Source organism: Corella eumyota, chromosome 3 (assembly GCF_963082875.1).
Source record: "Corella eumyota chromosome 3, kaCorEumy4.1, whole genome shotgun sequence".
Lineage (NCBI taxonomy): Eukaryota > Metazoa > Chordata > Ascidiacea > Phlebobranchia > Corellidae > Corella > Corella eumyota.
Window position 1 is genome coordinate 9214806 of NC_137492.1, and position 15647 is coordinate 9230452.

At 29.0% G+C, this 15647-nt stretch overlaps 1 protein-coding gene across 1 annotated transcript; it reads left to right on the top strand.

Annotated features, from left to right (window-relative positions):
* Window positions 1–340: 340 nt before the first annotated feature.
* LOC145745449 (kelch-like protein 24) lies at window positions 341–13916 on the top strand. Its single transcript, XM_082563529.1, has 17 exons — window positions 341–354; window positions 1169–1273; window positions 3035–3154; window positions 5156–5421; window positions 5826–5970; window positions 6125–6234; window positions 6422–6539; window positions 6960–7089; window positions 7571–7743; window positions 7971–8081; window positions 10113–10221; window positions 10624–10765; window positions 11111–11289; window positions 12020–12145; window positions 12216–12336; window positions 12547–12716; window positions 13428–13916. The coding sequence occupies exons 2-17, from the start codon at window positions 1202–1204 to the stop codon at window positions 13595–13597; spliced, it is 2262 nt and encodes a 753-aa protein (XP_082419655.1). The 5' UTR covers window positions 341–354; window positions 1169–1201; the 3' UTR covers window positions 13598–13916.
* Window positions 13917–15647: the final 1731 nt, after the last annotated feature.

Consider the following 15647-nt stretch of genomic DNA (forward strand, 5'->3'; position numbering starts at 1 on the left):
TATATTAGATAGTAAGCTTTAGCGTTTGTCTAAATTATAAGAACACGACACAACTAATATAATTGTATCTCATATTATATTTAACGTACTACGAAAGATATAACACGGGCATATACTTAATAGCTACATAACAAACTGAGTTAAAGGCTAATTTATACATTTTTACTAAAGTTAAATTTACAATATTACAACTAACATAATTCCGACAACTGTGGTTGTTCGTTTACCATAAGGGTAGACGAATGCGTCTGACTTAAGGTCTGTTTGCAAGAGTGTGTTTTTAACAGTAAAAACAATGGGCTTTTATACCCAAAATAAAGATAGTTGTGTTTACGAAGAAGGGCAATAAAATAGGTACGAGTTTATAAGTATAATCAATTTTAGGTTTGTTCCTTTTGTTGGTCGTTGACATTGTGTTGCATCATGTAAACTGGTTAGAGGCGTTTTACTGCGGCAAATAACACCGTGGTCGTAGATTAATAAAATCGTGCAGTTTATTGTTTTGTTGTTGGGCCGTCTGTAATTGCTTTAAGGTTGCTTGACCGGTCCGAACGCATAAACCTTACATGAATAAAGCGGCTGCTGTATTGCAATGTCTTGACCTTGATAAACAGGAATAAACTTGTACCAAGGATTGATCATGAAATGATTAATCCACAATACGGATCTCTATTAATTTTGCACGCCCTACATAAACAGGGTGTGTAACCAAAATGCGGCACATGTAATTAAACAAAGAGGTTGCATTAATTAAACCCTTACCCTAACCCTCACATATTCAGTTTACCTATTAACACATCTGACTCGTAAAGCGGACTAAGTTATACTCAATAAAACATATTTTAACTAATTTTTAATATCTGGTTGAACAATTGCCATACTTAGGTTATAACGCCTTGTTAAATTCGGGCGTGCGAAAGTAATAGAGATCCCACAATACTTCTTTTATGCAATAAAACACGCTATTTTTGTCTAGGCAAATTGCTTAGTAAAATTTAATCAAATTTTATTTTCAAAATAATAAGGTTAAAATATTTATTTCAGAAGGAAACTTACGTGTTTATAAACGTCATAATAGTAGTTGTAAAGTTGCCTATCGGTTAACAGTAACCAGTAACCACTATTGTTGACGTAATTCCAGTTAAACATACATAGTTATGATTTTCAGGCAATAATTAACACATGTTAAAAAAATTTGACAATGAATGATGATGCTCCAGGACCATCTAGGCAGGGCTTTAACGCTGATTTATTGTATCATTTGGACAATGTGGTAAGATTTTAATTACATATAATACGATATAATTTTTTTTTATATTTTTTTCTTGTTTTAACTATGGTAAAATTTATATATAACTTAATTTTTTTTTAATAATTTGATGTTTATTACTTTTTTGAGTCAAAAAAATGAAGCGTAAAGATATGTATAGTCATTGGAGGTATTTATTGGACAGTTAAAGTTAGGAGGTAATTAGTGGGCACCATTCCAAATTTTTTTAGGATTGCCACTTTTTACCTATAATTTGCCTTAGCATTGTTTATATCATAAGGTTTAAATAAATGTCACTTTTTTAATCTAAATTGCCTGAAAAAAATACGCACTTTTGAAATTTCAAAAAAAATTCTTGATTTTTTCGAAAATATAGTCAAAAAGTAAGTTGTTAAAACATAAGTACTAAATTTTCAGATTAGCAACACTAACCAAAAATGCACTGATCTTTTTATAGGCACTAATTCAAACTTCTATCTTTATCACAGTCTATACAAAATGCATCCAATTTTTACCTCCACCCTATTGTAAATGGGGGTAATTATTGGACACTTGTGAATACATTTTATTTGCTTTCAAAAGTCAAAAAAAAGGCCTTGTAGTCAATTTTAGTCACAGTCACAGTTATTATAAAAACATAAACAGATTTTAATTTCTTAGGTTTTTGCAATAAAGTGTATTAATAATTTAGAGTAGAAATAAAATTAAAATAAAAATGCCAAGAAAATATATATACCCTCCCTCAAAAATGTTAGAAAAGGGTGCAATGCCGGAAGTAATAAAAGAACACAAAGCTGTAGGCACAAGTGTTAAAAATTTATCCAAAGAATATAACATACCAAAATCAACAGCTCAATATTATCTTAGTAATAAAGGTACAGATCCCCCAGAACATGGTGTCTAGGCTATACAGCCTGTATTTAACACCATTTCATGCAAACAATTAAAAGAGTGTATAAAAGATTGTGCGGCCGCTAAATTTGCTTTAACTTTAAAGAATATTAGAAATTTAGTTTGCAGGTATATAGCCTACAATAAAATGGAAGACGCTAAAAAAAGAACAAGCTCTATGTAGACAATTCTTTGAAAAAGGAGAATCTTTACTAGGGTAACGTAACTAAGCAGTTTCTTTAAGATTCTGATAGTGCTACAAAAAGTTTGCGTCTAGACTGCCTGAAGCCTAAAATTATCCAAAACATCCCCTTTATCGCAAAATTTTTTTAGAATGTGGCAATTGTTAACACTGGCTAATAATTACCTTCGCAGTGTCCAGAACTCACCTCATTTGTGTAGGTAATTTTTGGACATTTTTAATCTAGAATTTTAGGCAAAAATGTTTAGATAGAGATTTAAATAGTATTTTTTTTTAATAATGAATGATAACACTATCTTAGGAACAAAAAATATTTGATTTAAAGTTTAAAACAAAATATTTATTTAAGTTTGTCAAAATCCTTCAATATTTACCTCCATTGACTTATATAAATGGTTAATAAATATGGCATATTTTTAAATCCCCTTTAAATACTATAAATATTGTGGCTAATATATTACATTTTTAATTCATTTGCACTTATAGCGTACTTGATTGCCAGTCAATTTGCACTCAGGTAAATGTGCCCTTGTCAATTTGTTTGTCTTCACATTGTAAACTGAAATCAATTTATTTTTGTCAGTATTGATGATTTATTTTAATTACACCAACAGCCTTGAACATAATTTAAAAGCATAGGCTATTAACTTCCATATTCAACAACATTTTAGGATCGAGATTTTCTTCCGGTACAGGATCCACGAAGATTACCAAATCGTCACGGCAACAGGGGTCTTGTTAGAAATCGTCCATTTAGGATATTACATCGTTTAATGAACAGGGATATGCTGGTATTAAAATTTGTAATCTTTTTTGTAGGAATTTGTGTTACTGTTAAGTTAAGTATTTAATCGCACCAAATCGTATTTATAAAAAGTTTTATTATAATATATGTTTAATAATTCTACTTATTTAAGGGGTTGATTTTATAGTTTGAAAATTTAGTAAATTTTAAATTTGTTACAATAAAATAATCACTTAGATACAGGCTGGTCAAATCAAGCTTAAGTACATGGCTCGGGTATTAAAAGTAACTTAATATTTATAATCACTAACATTTTTTTGTTATGTGGCAGTTAGGTACCTATTTATTTTTATAGAAAGTGATAAGAATAAAAAAAAATGTTTTTTCTAGAAATTGGCCAATCAAATTCAAGTCCAATTACTAGGCCCGAGTATTTAGAATATCTTAATACTCGTTCTTAGAGCATACTTTGGTACTTGGATGTCAAGTAATAATTTGCCATTCGAGTTTACAAATATCTTAACATAAAAAAACACGAGGTTTACCTTTTTTTTTAATAAATTATAAATAACTCTTAGTTATATTACGTCAGCAACAATTACGCAACATAGTACACTTTTTACCTTTGTCAATTTGATTGTTGCGCAATTCAATAGCATAAGTATCTTGTGTTCCTGTGAAAAAAATGTCATTTTTAGCCTATTAGTACCAATATTTTATACCTTATAAATTTGGGACTTTTACATCGTTTGTACTTAAAATCATATAGCCATCAGCAGTTAGTTATTTTGCCATTTTTAAACACTTTATAATCCATAAGTACCAGTTTTTTGGTAAATTTTTGCAGTTTTGGTTACTATGCAAAAAAAATTTTCGTGAGTAGTCATAAGTTTAAATGATGTTATAACCGAGTACTCGGACGGCCGAGTATAGTGACGAAATACTCGGGCTTGTTGAATTTGAATAATTTGGCTTACAACCCATCCCTAGTTTTACCTTTTTCTAAAAATTTACTTTTGCCTTACATATAATTAGTTTTTTTAGCAATAAGTTTTATGATAATTTTATTTTAGCAACAAGTTTAGCACCTTAAATATAAACCTAAAATTTGTCTTAAATTAAAAATAAAAAAATAAGTTTGTTAAATTATCTATGGTATTGATGTATTTCATTAAAAGTGACAATGGCAACACTAAGCAAAATATAAAAAAAAATAGTTTGACTAATTCAACCAGATTGCTACATTAGTTTTCTGATTTTCAAGATCAAAATGACTCTTAAAAATGCATCACAGGTATAGGAAAAAAGTATAAATATTTTGATTTACGAAAATTTGTTACTTAGAAATCTAAAAAATTTACTTGGAATTTCATTTTACTATTATTTTAACATTTTTACTTGTAAAAATTATTATTAAAAATAGAAATTATATTTTCTCTAAGAAATTGTTGCATGGCTGTGTGTTATTTGAGTTTGTCCCGAATTTCCATTCAAGCAATAATGTGTTTTATGACGTAACAATGTTTAGTCAAAAACATATTTCAGCATTTTTTTTATTTATTTTAATTTTATTTTTTTTTTAAAACAACACTACAAATGAGAGTTTTCACATAAAACTGTTAAAATATTAGTAAAATGAAATTCCGGTTAAATTTTTAATTGTAAGGAATTTTTGTAAATCAAAATATTCAGTTTTTTCCTATACTTGTAATGCATTTTTAAGACCCATTTTAATCTTTTAATTTTTTTTTGGTCATGTGTTAAAAAACTTGTGTTTTTATACATACTTTTGTACCTCGGCATTATTTAGTTTATGTAATTGCTTAATTATTTGCACTTATTGTCGGCAAGCTTTACTACAATTTCGATAATTAGAAACTTTTTTTAAGATACATAATTAACAAAAAAATGTAATCCATGCTAGCATCATCAAGTTAGTTTTAATGCAAGCAGTGCTGGCTACTGCTAAATAAAATTTTTATTAAAACTTACATATATTCATTATTAATTGTGTAATTGAACCAGTGTGTAATTAAATTATATTTAGCCACCTCATATTCCTGATGATTTCTTGGAGCAACCACCACAAATTGAGCCTCCAATTGACCTTAACTTTCCAGAAAGCCCAGATGTTTTTTCAAGTGATTTAGATGACATTCTTTCAGACAATAGTCGAAGTAGCATCTCTGACATCGATGAAGATTTTGTTTCCGCTAGGCGGCAGCAAGGAGAAGGTGATGGGTCACAGAGAAATGCAAACAACTCTGTTTTGTTTGGTTCCGGTGGTGCAAATTATCGAAAACGAGGCAAGAGGTAGTTGAGTAAAACTTCTGAACATTTGTATTACTTTTATCAAATTAAAATTGATGGCTTATTTTACAAATCAAGTTTTTTAGTAACATCAAATATCTGAATTGCTGTCTTACTACCAAAAACCATTTCAAATAAACATTTGATCAAAAACCCTTTTTCACTATAAATAAGGCATTCACTGTCAACCACCTTTTACCCCAACTTCTTGTGGGAAATGCCAAAATGACAATCTTTTAAAAAATGTTTAACTAAATTTTAGTAGGTTGTTGTTTTTAAAATTTTGTTGTTTGGGAAATGTCCATTCGGTCAAATGATTTTCTGTATCATGTGTGGATACCAGAATATATATTTATAAAATATAGATTTATTTAAATAAAAAACACTATTTATTTTTCTTTTTTCAGGAGAAGAACAAGTGATAGTTCAGATTTAGACTCTTTCTCTGAAAGACCAAAATCAAGAAGGTCGCAAAGAAATAAGTCGGCAAACATTATCCGAAGCAACACTCAAAAAGCAAATCTAATTGAGACTCTGCAAAAATTTAGAGATGTAGGGTTCACCTCTAGCAAATTAAATTTTTTTTTAAAATAAAACTTTTGATTATGCACATATATGGTACCAGATAAATATTCCATAAATCTTGGGTTAGGATACAAGTAGTTGCTTCAATTTGACCTCAACAAAATATATTATTACATTGAAGGCAAATGAATTTACTGATGTAACTTTATTGGTTGAAGAAAGGGAAATACCCTGTCACAGAGTTGTTCTTGCGGCTTGTAGTCGTTATTTTCATGCTGTGCTTAGCTCAAGGTAAGTTGTAATATCTGTTAAGAATTTATACATTTGCTTAAAAAAGCAAGAAAAATGCTTCTTTTTGTAAAGCAGATTTAATTGCCTATTTTTGTGTTATAATATTTAAACCAATTATTGCTAGAAATTCTTATATTTGGTTGTAATAGGTCATTCATTTTTTTTTTGCTTTGTTGTTTGATTATAGTATGAAGGAAGGTATAGAGGGAAAAGTTAATATCCAAGGTCGAAAATATGATATTCTTAACATGATAGTCAGACATGCTTATGCACAAAACATTAAAATTACAACTGATAATGCACAGGTATTATAGTATTTTCGTTTATAAGTCAGTATCTTTATATAAATAGTTGTTGTTATTAAACTATTTTCCATTTAGTACAAAAAGAAAAATTTAAATGAAAAAATAGTGATATATTGCACTTGATATTTTTTTTTAATTGTTAAATTGCCATTTGTAATTTTTGTTGAATATGCTGACTCCAACTTTGTTTTGATATTTTAATTTATTTTAATTTTTTTGTGTTAATCTTAAATATTATTTATAAACTGGTCATAGTATTAGATTATGCTGTAATTAATTAAAGGTAGACAGAAATTACTATTATTAACTATTTTAAAAATAAAAATCTGATTTATTTATAATATAATTCATAATAAATAAGAAATTGTCAATAACAAAAAATTGTTTATTTTTATTATTTGTCTTTTTTTGTGTGCATAGGATGTGTTGGAAGCAGCCGATTATTTTCAGATGGACACATTAAAAGATAACTGTGAAGACTTTCTTATAAATCAAGTTGGCGAAGCTAACTGTCTTGGCTTTCTTCAATTTGCATCACTTCATTCACTAGGTGGTTTTGGGCCCTGATAAGTAATAAGTGGCGGGGCGGTGTAGTGGTCAGAAAACTTAACTTTACTTAATGAGGTCCTAGGTTCAATCTTAACTGCTCTCATGCATCTTTGAGTAAGGTGCTATAAACGGTATAAACTCTTTTGCTAAGCCAACACTCAATCAGCAGCCTAATTATTAAGCAAGTATATTATATATAATATTTTAAACTGCCATAGGCAACTCGAGACTGAGTTTGGGTAACTAATGTTACTCTATGTTTAGGTCAGGAACTCAACCTCTCACATTGATGATAAATAAACAAATCAAAATAAGTGTAATTTAGTTGCATAATTTTAAAAACTGGGTAATTTTAAAACCTGAAATAACTTATTAACTTGGCATTTTTTTAAAAATAATTTTTCTGTGAGTTAGGAAATTCAATTATCTATATTAAATTCATTTACTGTTTTATTAAAATAGAAAAAAAAATTGATTACTAGATCTTCTTCACAACAAGGCAAAAAAATTTGCTGTGCGCAATTTTGGCAAAGTATCCAAGCAAGATGAATTTTTGCGTTTACCTGTATCAGTTCTTGTAAAATATTTGTCTGATGATGCTCTGGTGGTTCAGTTTGAAGAACATGTTTATCAAGCTGCTGTCAAATGGCTTGAGGCAAGTTATTGTAACCACAATGTTAATTAAAACTGCTTTGCATTGCATATTTTTTGTCTTTTACTCAGCTGTTTTTTTGGCTAATCTGGTATTTTTTTATGTAAATTCCCCTTTCTTTTTGTGAGTTTTAAAAATATTATATGAATATTTAAATGTTTTTTTTATTTTAATTTATATTTTTTTTATAGAAAATTATGTTTTAAAAAAAGTATTCAATTTTTTTTTAGTTTGAGGAAAGTAGAAAAGCTGATGCTGCTGTTGTGTTAAGTTCAGTTCGTCTTTTTTTTGTGGGCACAAGATATTTGTTTGATGTTGTAACCAAACATCCTTTGTTTCAAGTACTTATTTTGAATGCCAGACACTTCGGCCCCCGGACACTTCGGCCAAAATTTTTTTTTCAAAACAGCGGGGATTTTGCATTTTAATTACCGCGATAAATTTTATTTTCGCGTAGTTATATACAGTTTTTTAGACAGTATTTAAAACAAAATAAGCAGTAAATTAATATTTTTTTTTAATAATAATGTGCAAGAATATGTTATCTTTCTTTTGCCGTGTCAATTTTTTAATTTTACAAACTAAAACCTATAAAAAACTAATTTTGAAAGCGCGCGCTTTTAGGTGACGGAGGACAATGCATAATGATATCTCGTATTTTGCCAAATAGTGCCCCCTTTCCAAACAATATTTGAAGAAAATAGAGCGTTAATTTTTTATTTTTTACACTGAGGATTATGCATAAATATGTTATCTTTCTTTTCCCGTGTCAATTTTTTAATTTTACAAACTAAAACCTATAAAAAACTTATTTTGAAAGCGCGCGCTTTTAGGTGACACAAGACGATGATGCATTATGATATCACGTGTTTTGCGAAATAGGGCCGTCTTTCTAAACGATATTTGAAGAAAATAGATCATTAATTAATCATTTTTTACACTGAGGAATGTGCATAAATATGTTATTAGTTATTGCCCGTGTTAATGTATATAAATTTATATACTAAAACACAAAGAATAAAACGTTTAAAGAGTTGCCAAAAGATTTGTTCTGCAAAAAAAGGGCGGGGAGTCGGCGATGAAATTCCCGTGTATAAAGTCAGCGTAAGACCATATTTTACCGATATTCAAAATAAAATTTTGCATAAAGTACAGTATATATAAAAGTTTTTATTGGTTGTTACGTTAATGACATATGTTGGTTTTTGGAATATTTATTTTTTTAAAGATTTTTGTTTCAAAAACCTTTTTTTAAAACGAAAGAAAGATGGGTGCTTTTGGCATGCAAAATTTTATGACTAACATATGTCATTAACGTAACAACCAATAAAAACTTTTATATATACTGTACTTTATGCAAAATTTTATTTTGAATATCGGTAAAATATGGTCTTACGCTGACTTCATACACGGGAATTTCATCGCCGACTCCCCGCCGTTTTATCACAATGCATCATCGTCTTGTGTCACCTAAAAGCGTGCGCTTTCAAAATAAGTCTTTTATAGGTTTTAGTTTGTAAAATTAAAAAATTAACACGGGAAAAGAAAGATAACATATTTATGCATAATCCTCAGTGTAAAAAAAAAAAAAATTAACGCTCTATTTTCTTCAAATATTGTTTGGAAAGGCGGCACTATTTGCCAAAATACGAGATATCATTATGCATTGTCCTCCGTCACCTAAAAGCGCGCGCTTTCAAAATTAGTTTTTTATAGGTTTTAGTTTGTAAAATTAAAAAATTGACACGGCAAAAGAAAGATAACATGTTCTTGCACATTATTATTAAAAAAAAATATTAATTTACTGCTTATTTTGTTTCAAATACTGTCTAAAAAACTGTATATAACTACGCGAAAATAAAATTTATCGCGATAATTAAAATGCAAAATCCCCGCTGTTTTGAAAAAAAAATTGGCCGAAGTGTCCGGGGGCGAAGTGTCTGGTTACCTATTATATTTATACTTTTTTTTGTGTATTTTATGCTAGATGTGATAAGACCAAAATTACAGCCTTAACATAGGACACAATTTGATACCTCGACCTGGACTTGTGATTTCTTTGGCAGTTTTCCATATTATTAAACATTTTGTCAGTTATTTATTTTACCAGTAGAAGTTTGCACTGTTTATAACAACTTTTTCAAGGGCGCTGTGACATAAAAAGCAGTGGAAATCAAATTAATGATTTCATGTTGTGAAGCCAAGTGTTCTAACCACTACTGTTTGTAAAAGGACTGTCATTTTATTGCTATTATTTAACTTAAATTGCATTTTTTGAAAAACGGTTTATTTTAAATTTATAAAAACAGAATATTTACACACAATCAACCAAAATTTAGATACACTTATTTAACATGTTTTTTTTTACTCAGGGAGGTAAAGTAAGTGAGATAATAAGTGAAGCATGTAAATATCATGCACTTGGAAGAAATGAATGGAAACAATCAAGTTTACCCCACACTCGACCTCGAGTTTCATCTGGTTAGTTTAAAGTTAAAACCCATTTATTTAGTTTCAGTTTTAAAAGTAAATTTTGTTTGTAAGTTTTAAATTTTATTCACCAATCGTAAGTTTTAAACTGAAAGAGGTTTAAACTTAATAGGTTTAAGTTTGTAACTTACTTCTTGGATGTGAGTTCTTGCTTAAACTTATAGTGTTGGTCCAACATTTTCTTGTAAGGATAAGTTTAAAACTAAATCTTGTTATTAATTTTAAAAATAAATTTCGAGTTTACCAACCTTAAGTTTTAAGAGTAAAATTAAAATTGGAAACATTTTATTATTTGTTGTAAGAAATGCATTTTTAAAAAAAGTTTTTTTGGAAAAAATTTGTCACACTTTTCTGTTGTTTTTTTTTTAATTAAATAAACCCATTTATATTAAGGAATCAGTGAAGTATTAGTAGTGGTTGGTGGTATATGCAACAACAGAAGACTTCTCTATACTGAGTGTTATCATCCTATAAAGAAAGAGTGGTTAACTTTAAGTGATATTTCTACTTCTCATTCTTCTATGCATAGCTACAGGTAAGTGATATTTACAGTGTTTGGCTGTTTGTTTATGCTAATTTTTATGTTTAATGAGGTATGTTTTTTTCGGTGTGAAAGGCCAACTTCTTGGTCAAAATGTTTGGTGACATTTGGTACCCTGATGCAATCTAGGGTTGTCATTGGCAGTTTTGGATGTTATTGATCATTTGGTCAGATAGATAATCTAACAAATATTTTTTGGCTTTGCAGAAGTTTGTTCCGCTCTTAGCACCTTATTTAGTAAAAATTTATTTAATATTCCCATGTTGTAAAACCAAGTGTGTGAAATTTTTAAAGTGGGCCATGAATGTTAATTTTTTTTTTGTATTACCTTATTTTTAGTGTATGTTCCCACAAAAATGACATTTACATAACTGGTGGACACAGTAACTCCGGTATGACAGAAGATCGAGTATCTGTCTACCTTTCCAATATAAATCAGTGGAGTCATCTTGCTGCTATGCAACATCCAAGAGAGCGCCATGGATCTGCATCAGTAGATGGGGCTATATATGTTGCTGGTTAGATTAGAAAATCTTTTCAAATTTTTTTTAGGATTGAATTTAGAAGCTTAATCTTATCAATTGTTTTATTAAGAAATAAGCCAATCGAATCTGAGTCCGAGTACTCGGCCGGAGTATTAAGAATATCTTAATTATTAAGAATATCTTAATACTCATGTCTGTCAAGCATATTTTGGTACCCGGACGCCGAGGAATAATTTGCCATTTGAGAACGTTTACGATTATCTAAACATAAAAAACACGATGTTTGCCTTTTTCCAAAAAAATATAAATTACTCTCAGTTATATAACGTTAGTTAAACAACGATTGCTCAAAAAATACACTTTTTACTTTTGTTAATTTGATTGTAGCGCAATTTAAATACCATAGGTATCTTGCGTTTCAGTAAAAAATCTGTCATTTTCAGCATATTAGTACCCATATTTTACGCCTAATAAATTTAAGACTTTTACATTATCGTTTGAATTTAAAATCATATTTTGGACTTAAAATTATATTTTAAACACTTGAAAATCCATGAATACGATTTTTTCGGCAAATCTTTGCAATTTTGATTACTATGAGAAAAACATTCTTGTAAGTAGTATATGTTTAAATGACGTTACAACCGAGTATTGCGATGAAATACTCGGGCCCTTTGAATTCGATTAATTTAAATAACAGCCCATCCCTGGTTTTATTAAATTCTTCACTTTATGCTTGTTTACTAACTTTTATGTTTTGTAGGCGGTCTAATGGCTTCTCCGAAAAATCGAAAAAAACCGGGGGTGTTAGATAATGTGGAAAGATATCGACCTGCTTTTAATAAATGGGAAAAGGTGAAATCACTGCCTAAACGATGTTATTCACCAGGTAAAATCACATTTTGTAATGTAAAACAAATGACTTTATTTAATTTAATAAAAGTTGGTTTATGATTTAGGTGTATTATCACATAAGGAGAAGTTATATGTGATAGGGGGTGTTAGTATGACAGAAGAACCAAACAGTTCAAGCAAGATTATACTTGATTGTATTCAGTGCTATGACCCTCTTACTGATTCGTGAGTAATTTCTTTGCAAGGGTTAAAAGCTTATTTTTTTTAATATGTTAAAAAAAGTTTAGTGGGTTTTCTACTGTTTAATGATATTACCAATCTATTTTTTTGTATATTTGTTATTGTCAGGCCTTCATTGTTTTATCTAAAAGCTTAAAATACTGCTAAAAATGACTTTCTAATCTATAGAAAAAGGACTTTTATTTTAACATTTAGGTGGACAATACTGCCTCTAGGTCGACCTTTAGCAAGACTTTCTTGTGTTTTATACCAGGATTATTTTTATATGATTTCCAATAATGACAGCTTCATATTTCGTTACAATCCTGCTGTTAACATACTTGAAGAATGGAAGGAACTACATGAAGCAAACCTGGAATTTGCAGGTAAAAAAACGATCAAATTTACCCACGCTCCTTATTTTGGCATTGCACAAAATCATTTGAATTACATTGTAATGTATTATATGTAATTAAATAAAATAACACTTTCTGTAAAATAGTAATGCATGTAACTGGTATGTGTAAAAAAATACCTCCCATCGTTTTACACAATAATAAGTGGCGGAAAAGCCCTTTAAGCTTTACAAGCTAGTCAGGGGTATGTTTTAATTACTCATATTTACCACAATGCTTTAGTTACTTGATAGCTTCCTTACCAAAGGACCCATGTATGACATTATTATAATGGGATGTCCACTTTAGTAATTTAAGACTGTAACTAATCATTTCCTTGCAGTAGAAAGCTGTTTTTAAAGTAAATTACAGAAGGGTGTGATTAACACATTGCAACACAAAAACAATTAAATTATTATTTTAACAGCATTCAATGTTAATAATATTTTCTATTTGTCATACATAAAGTTAATTTCATTAACGCTTTTTTTTAAGACTTGACATTATTTGCGTCGTTATTAAACAAACAACAATTTACTATTAAGTTTTTTAAAGAATTAACTTTATGTTTTTCTTAACTTCCATTTTTTTTAATTTTGTTAAAAATATTACCTTTTTTGTATTCTTATCAGTTAATCATGGTATTTTGTATTAAATTAAATTGTTTCTTGTCTTTAATTAAAAATTTTGATTAAACTCTAGGACTTGCTGCTTTTAATGGCAAACTGGTTATCAGCGGTGGACAAAAGGAGAGCACAACTTTAAATCATATGCTTGTAGTTGACTTTGAAACTAAACAAGTTGAAGAAGAAATTAAAATGAAAAGGTCAAGATGTATGCATGGCTGTGTGCCCATCGACAAATTCGGTTGAATTCTAATTTAAGTTAGTTTGTCATTGCCAATATTTTATTTCAATTTTGAATTAACTTTGTTTTTCTTTTAAAGGATTTAGTTTAGTTTTTAAATTACTTTAATTTAGTTCTTTAAGATATGAATTTTTTACAATATTTGATATTGACTATTAAGTTGAAGCAGTCGTAGCACTTTTTTTTCCACATTGGTTATCACCTTTAAAAAAATGTCTGGTTTTTTTTTTTTTATTCAATTTTGTTAAAAAGTTTTGCCTAATTTATTAATATTTTTAAAATTTTTTTCTAGTAACTTGGGTTTTGTTTTAATAAAATCAAACTTGGAAATTTTTTCTGTATCAAAAAAAACAAAACTTAAAATATTTAAGTATCTTATTTCAAAATGCTTTTAATATTAAATTGGGAACAAAAACATTTTTGCTTAGTTGAAGTTTTTAACAAACTGTACGTTTTATTTTCAAGTTTACCTAGTATTTTAGTTCAAAATATTTTTTAATAAAAAAATTAGGAATTTGGTATGTAAAAATCATATGAAATTTGATTTCTAAATATATGGATGGTTCGTTTGCGCGTAAAGGGTTAATAACTCATATTGAAGGCATTGGTTATCTGCACATATAAATATGTCGGTTAAAGAAAGGCAATATAGCTTAAATTTACATAGATTGTGTTTTCCAACGTTCTTTATATATTTTTTAAATTTTGGTTTTTCGCGCATTGATAAAAGTAAATAATAAATACGATATACAATTAATATAACATCAATGCGACGGGAAAAAATGACAAAATCAATTTAATGATTTAAAACATGCCAAAAGTAATAATGTTTATACAAAGATTTTATAGTACATTTTACAGAATATACACCAAAAAAATTAAAATATAACAGAGAAGTAACGAAATAACAAAATAAAATTGTGCAAAAAAAAGTTACAACACATTTAATTTATAATAGTAAAGCAATCCTATCACTGTCGATGGTAGTTACAGTGTAAAAGAATAATTAAAAAAAAAAATAATTACATTTAATATAACCCAGTATGGCTCTAGTAAGGAAAGAACGAACTGGTCACGATAAACTGCATGTGATAAAGGGACTAACCGAAATAAACCTACCTAAAGAAAGAACGTCCCAGAGTGGCCTTTTAAAACGCATATCACATACAACGCACAAATATATTAAACAACCCACCAACTAGTGGGGGTTCACATATAAAGAGTAAGTGAATATAAATGTTTAAAACTAGTTAACAATAGAAAAGAAAGAGGAAACTTGATAAATTAAAATATATTACATTGCTAGTTTAAAGAGAGATTGCATAATTAAGTTAAGTTTGTGACGCAAAGTATTAGAGTAGCTGAATAGATGAGTAGCTTTGTATAGTTCAAATTATTTGTTTAGGATGGTTGGAGGAACGTGGCAAGGTTGGTGTTGCTTGTTAAAGTATATGTAAATCTATATAATCTACCATAGTTATTAGACCAGATATATTCGTACACAAAACACAACTTATTAAATACACAAGTGCGGGTGACTTTGTTGAATATTGTTTAAAATCAAAAAGCATAAATCGTTTAACCCTGAGTCAGCACTGAATCGGTAAACATAATTAAACGCATTTTAAACCACACAGGGTGACGCCAAAGTGCTCTAAACAAACCCTTAGCCTTTTTCTTGTAAGCCCTTTTTCTTTGTGTTGACTTTTCGAATCGCTGCTCCGTCGTTTCTTTTATTAGCGAATCACGGCGTGTGATAATAATTGGAATTGTCCCGTGCAGGCCTGTGACACTCAGACACAGATGAGCTATTATTATTTAGAACGGCAATGTATTTGCCTATGGGCGGTACGTCCCGTTTCACGTCCGCTTTCTCTACGTATTAACCTACTTTTTCGTACCCGCTTTCTCATTTACAAGCAGCAGTCGCGTCAGTACATTCTCGAGCAGTTCTTTAGGAAGCAATTTGCTAGCAGCAGTCTGTTGGTCTCAGAAAGCTATTTTTCGCAGTTTCGTGACACATTTTTTACACATTTATTTGTCAGATATATCCAA

Excerpts from the sequence above, each read along its gene's own strand:
- LOC145745449 (XM_082563529.1), top strand. The coding sequence starts at position 1,202 with ATGAATGATGATGCTCCAGGACCATCTAGGCAGGGCTTTAACGCTGAT. Across the intron at positions 7,744-7,970 it reads CTGCTGTCAAATGGCTTGAG|TTTGAGGAAAGTAGAAAAGC; the intron begins GCAAGTTATTGT and ends ATTTTTTTTTAG. Across the intron at positions 10,766-11,110 it reads TCTTCTATGCATAGCTACAG|TGTATGTTCCCACAAAAATG; the intron begins GTAAGTGATATT and ends CCTTATTTTTAG.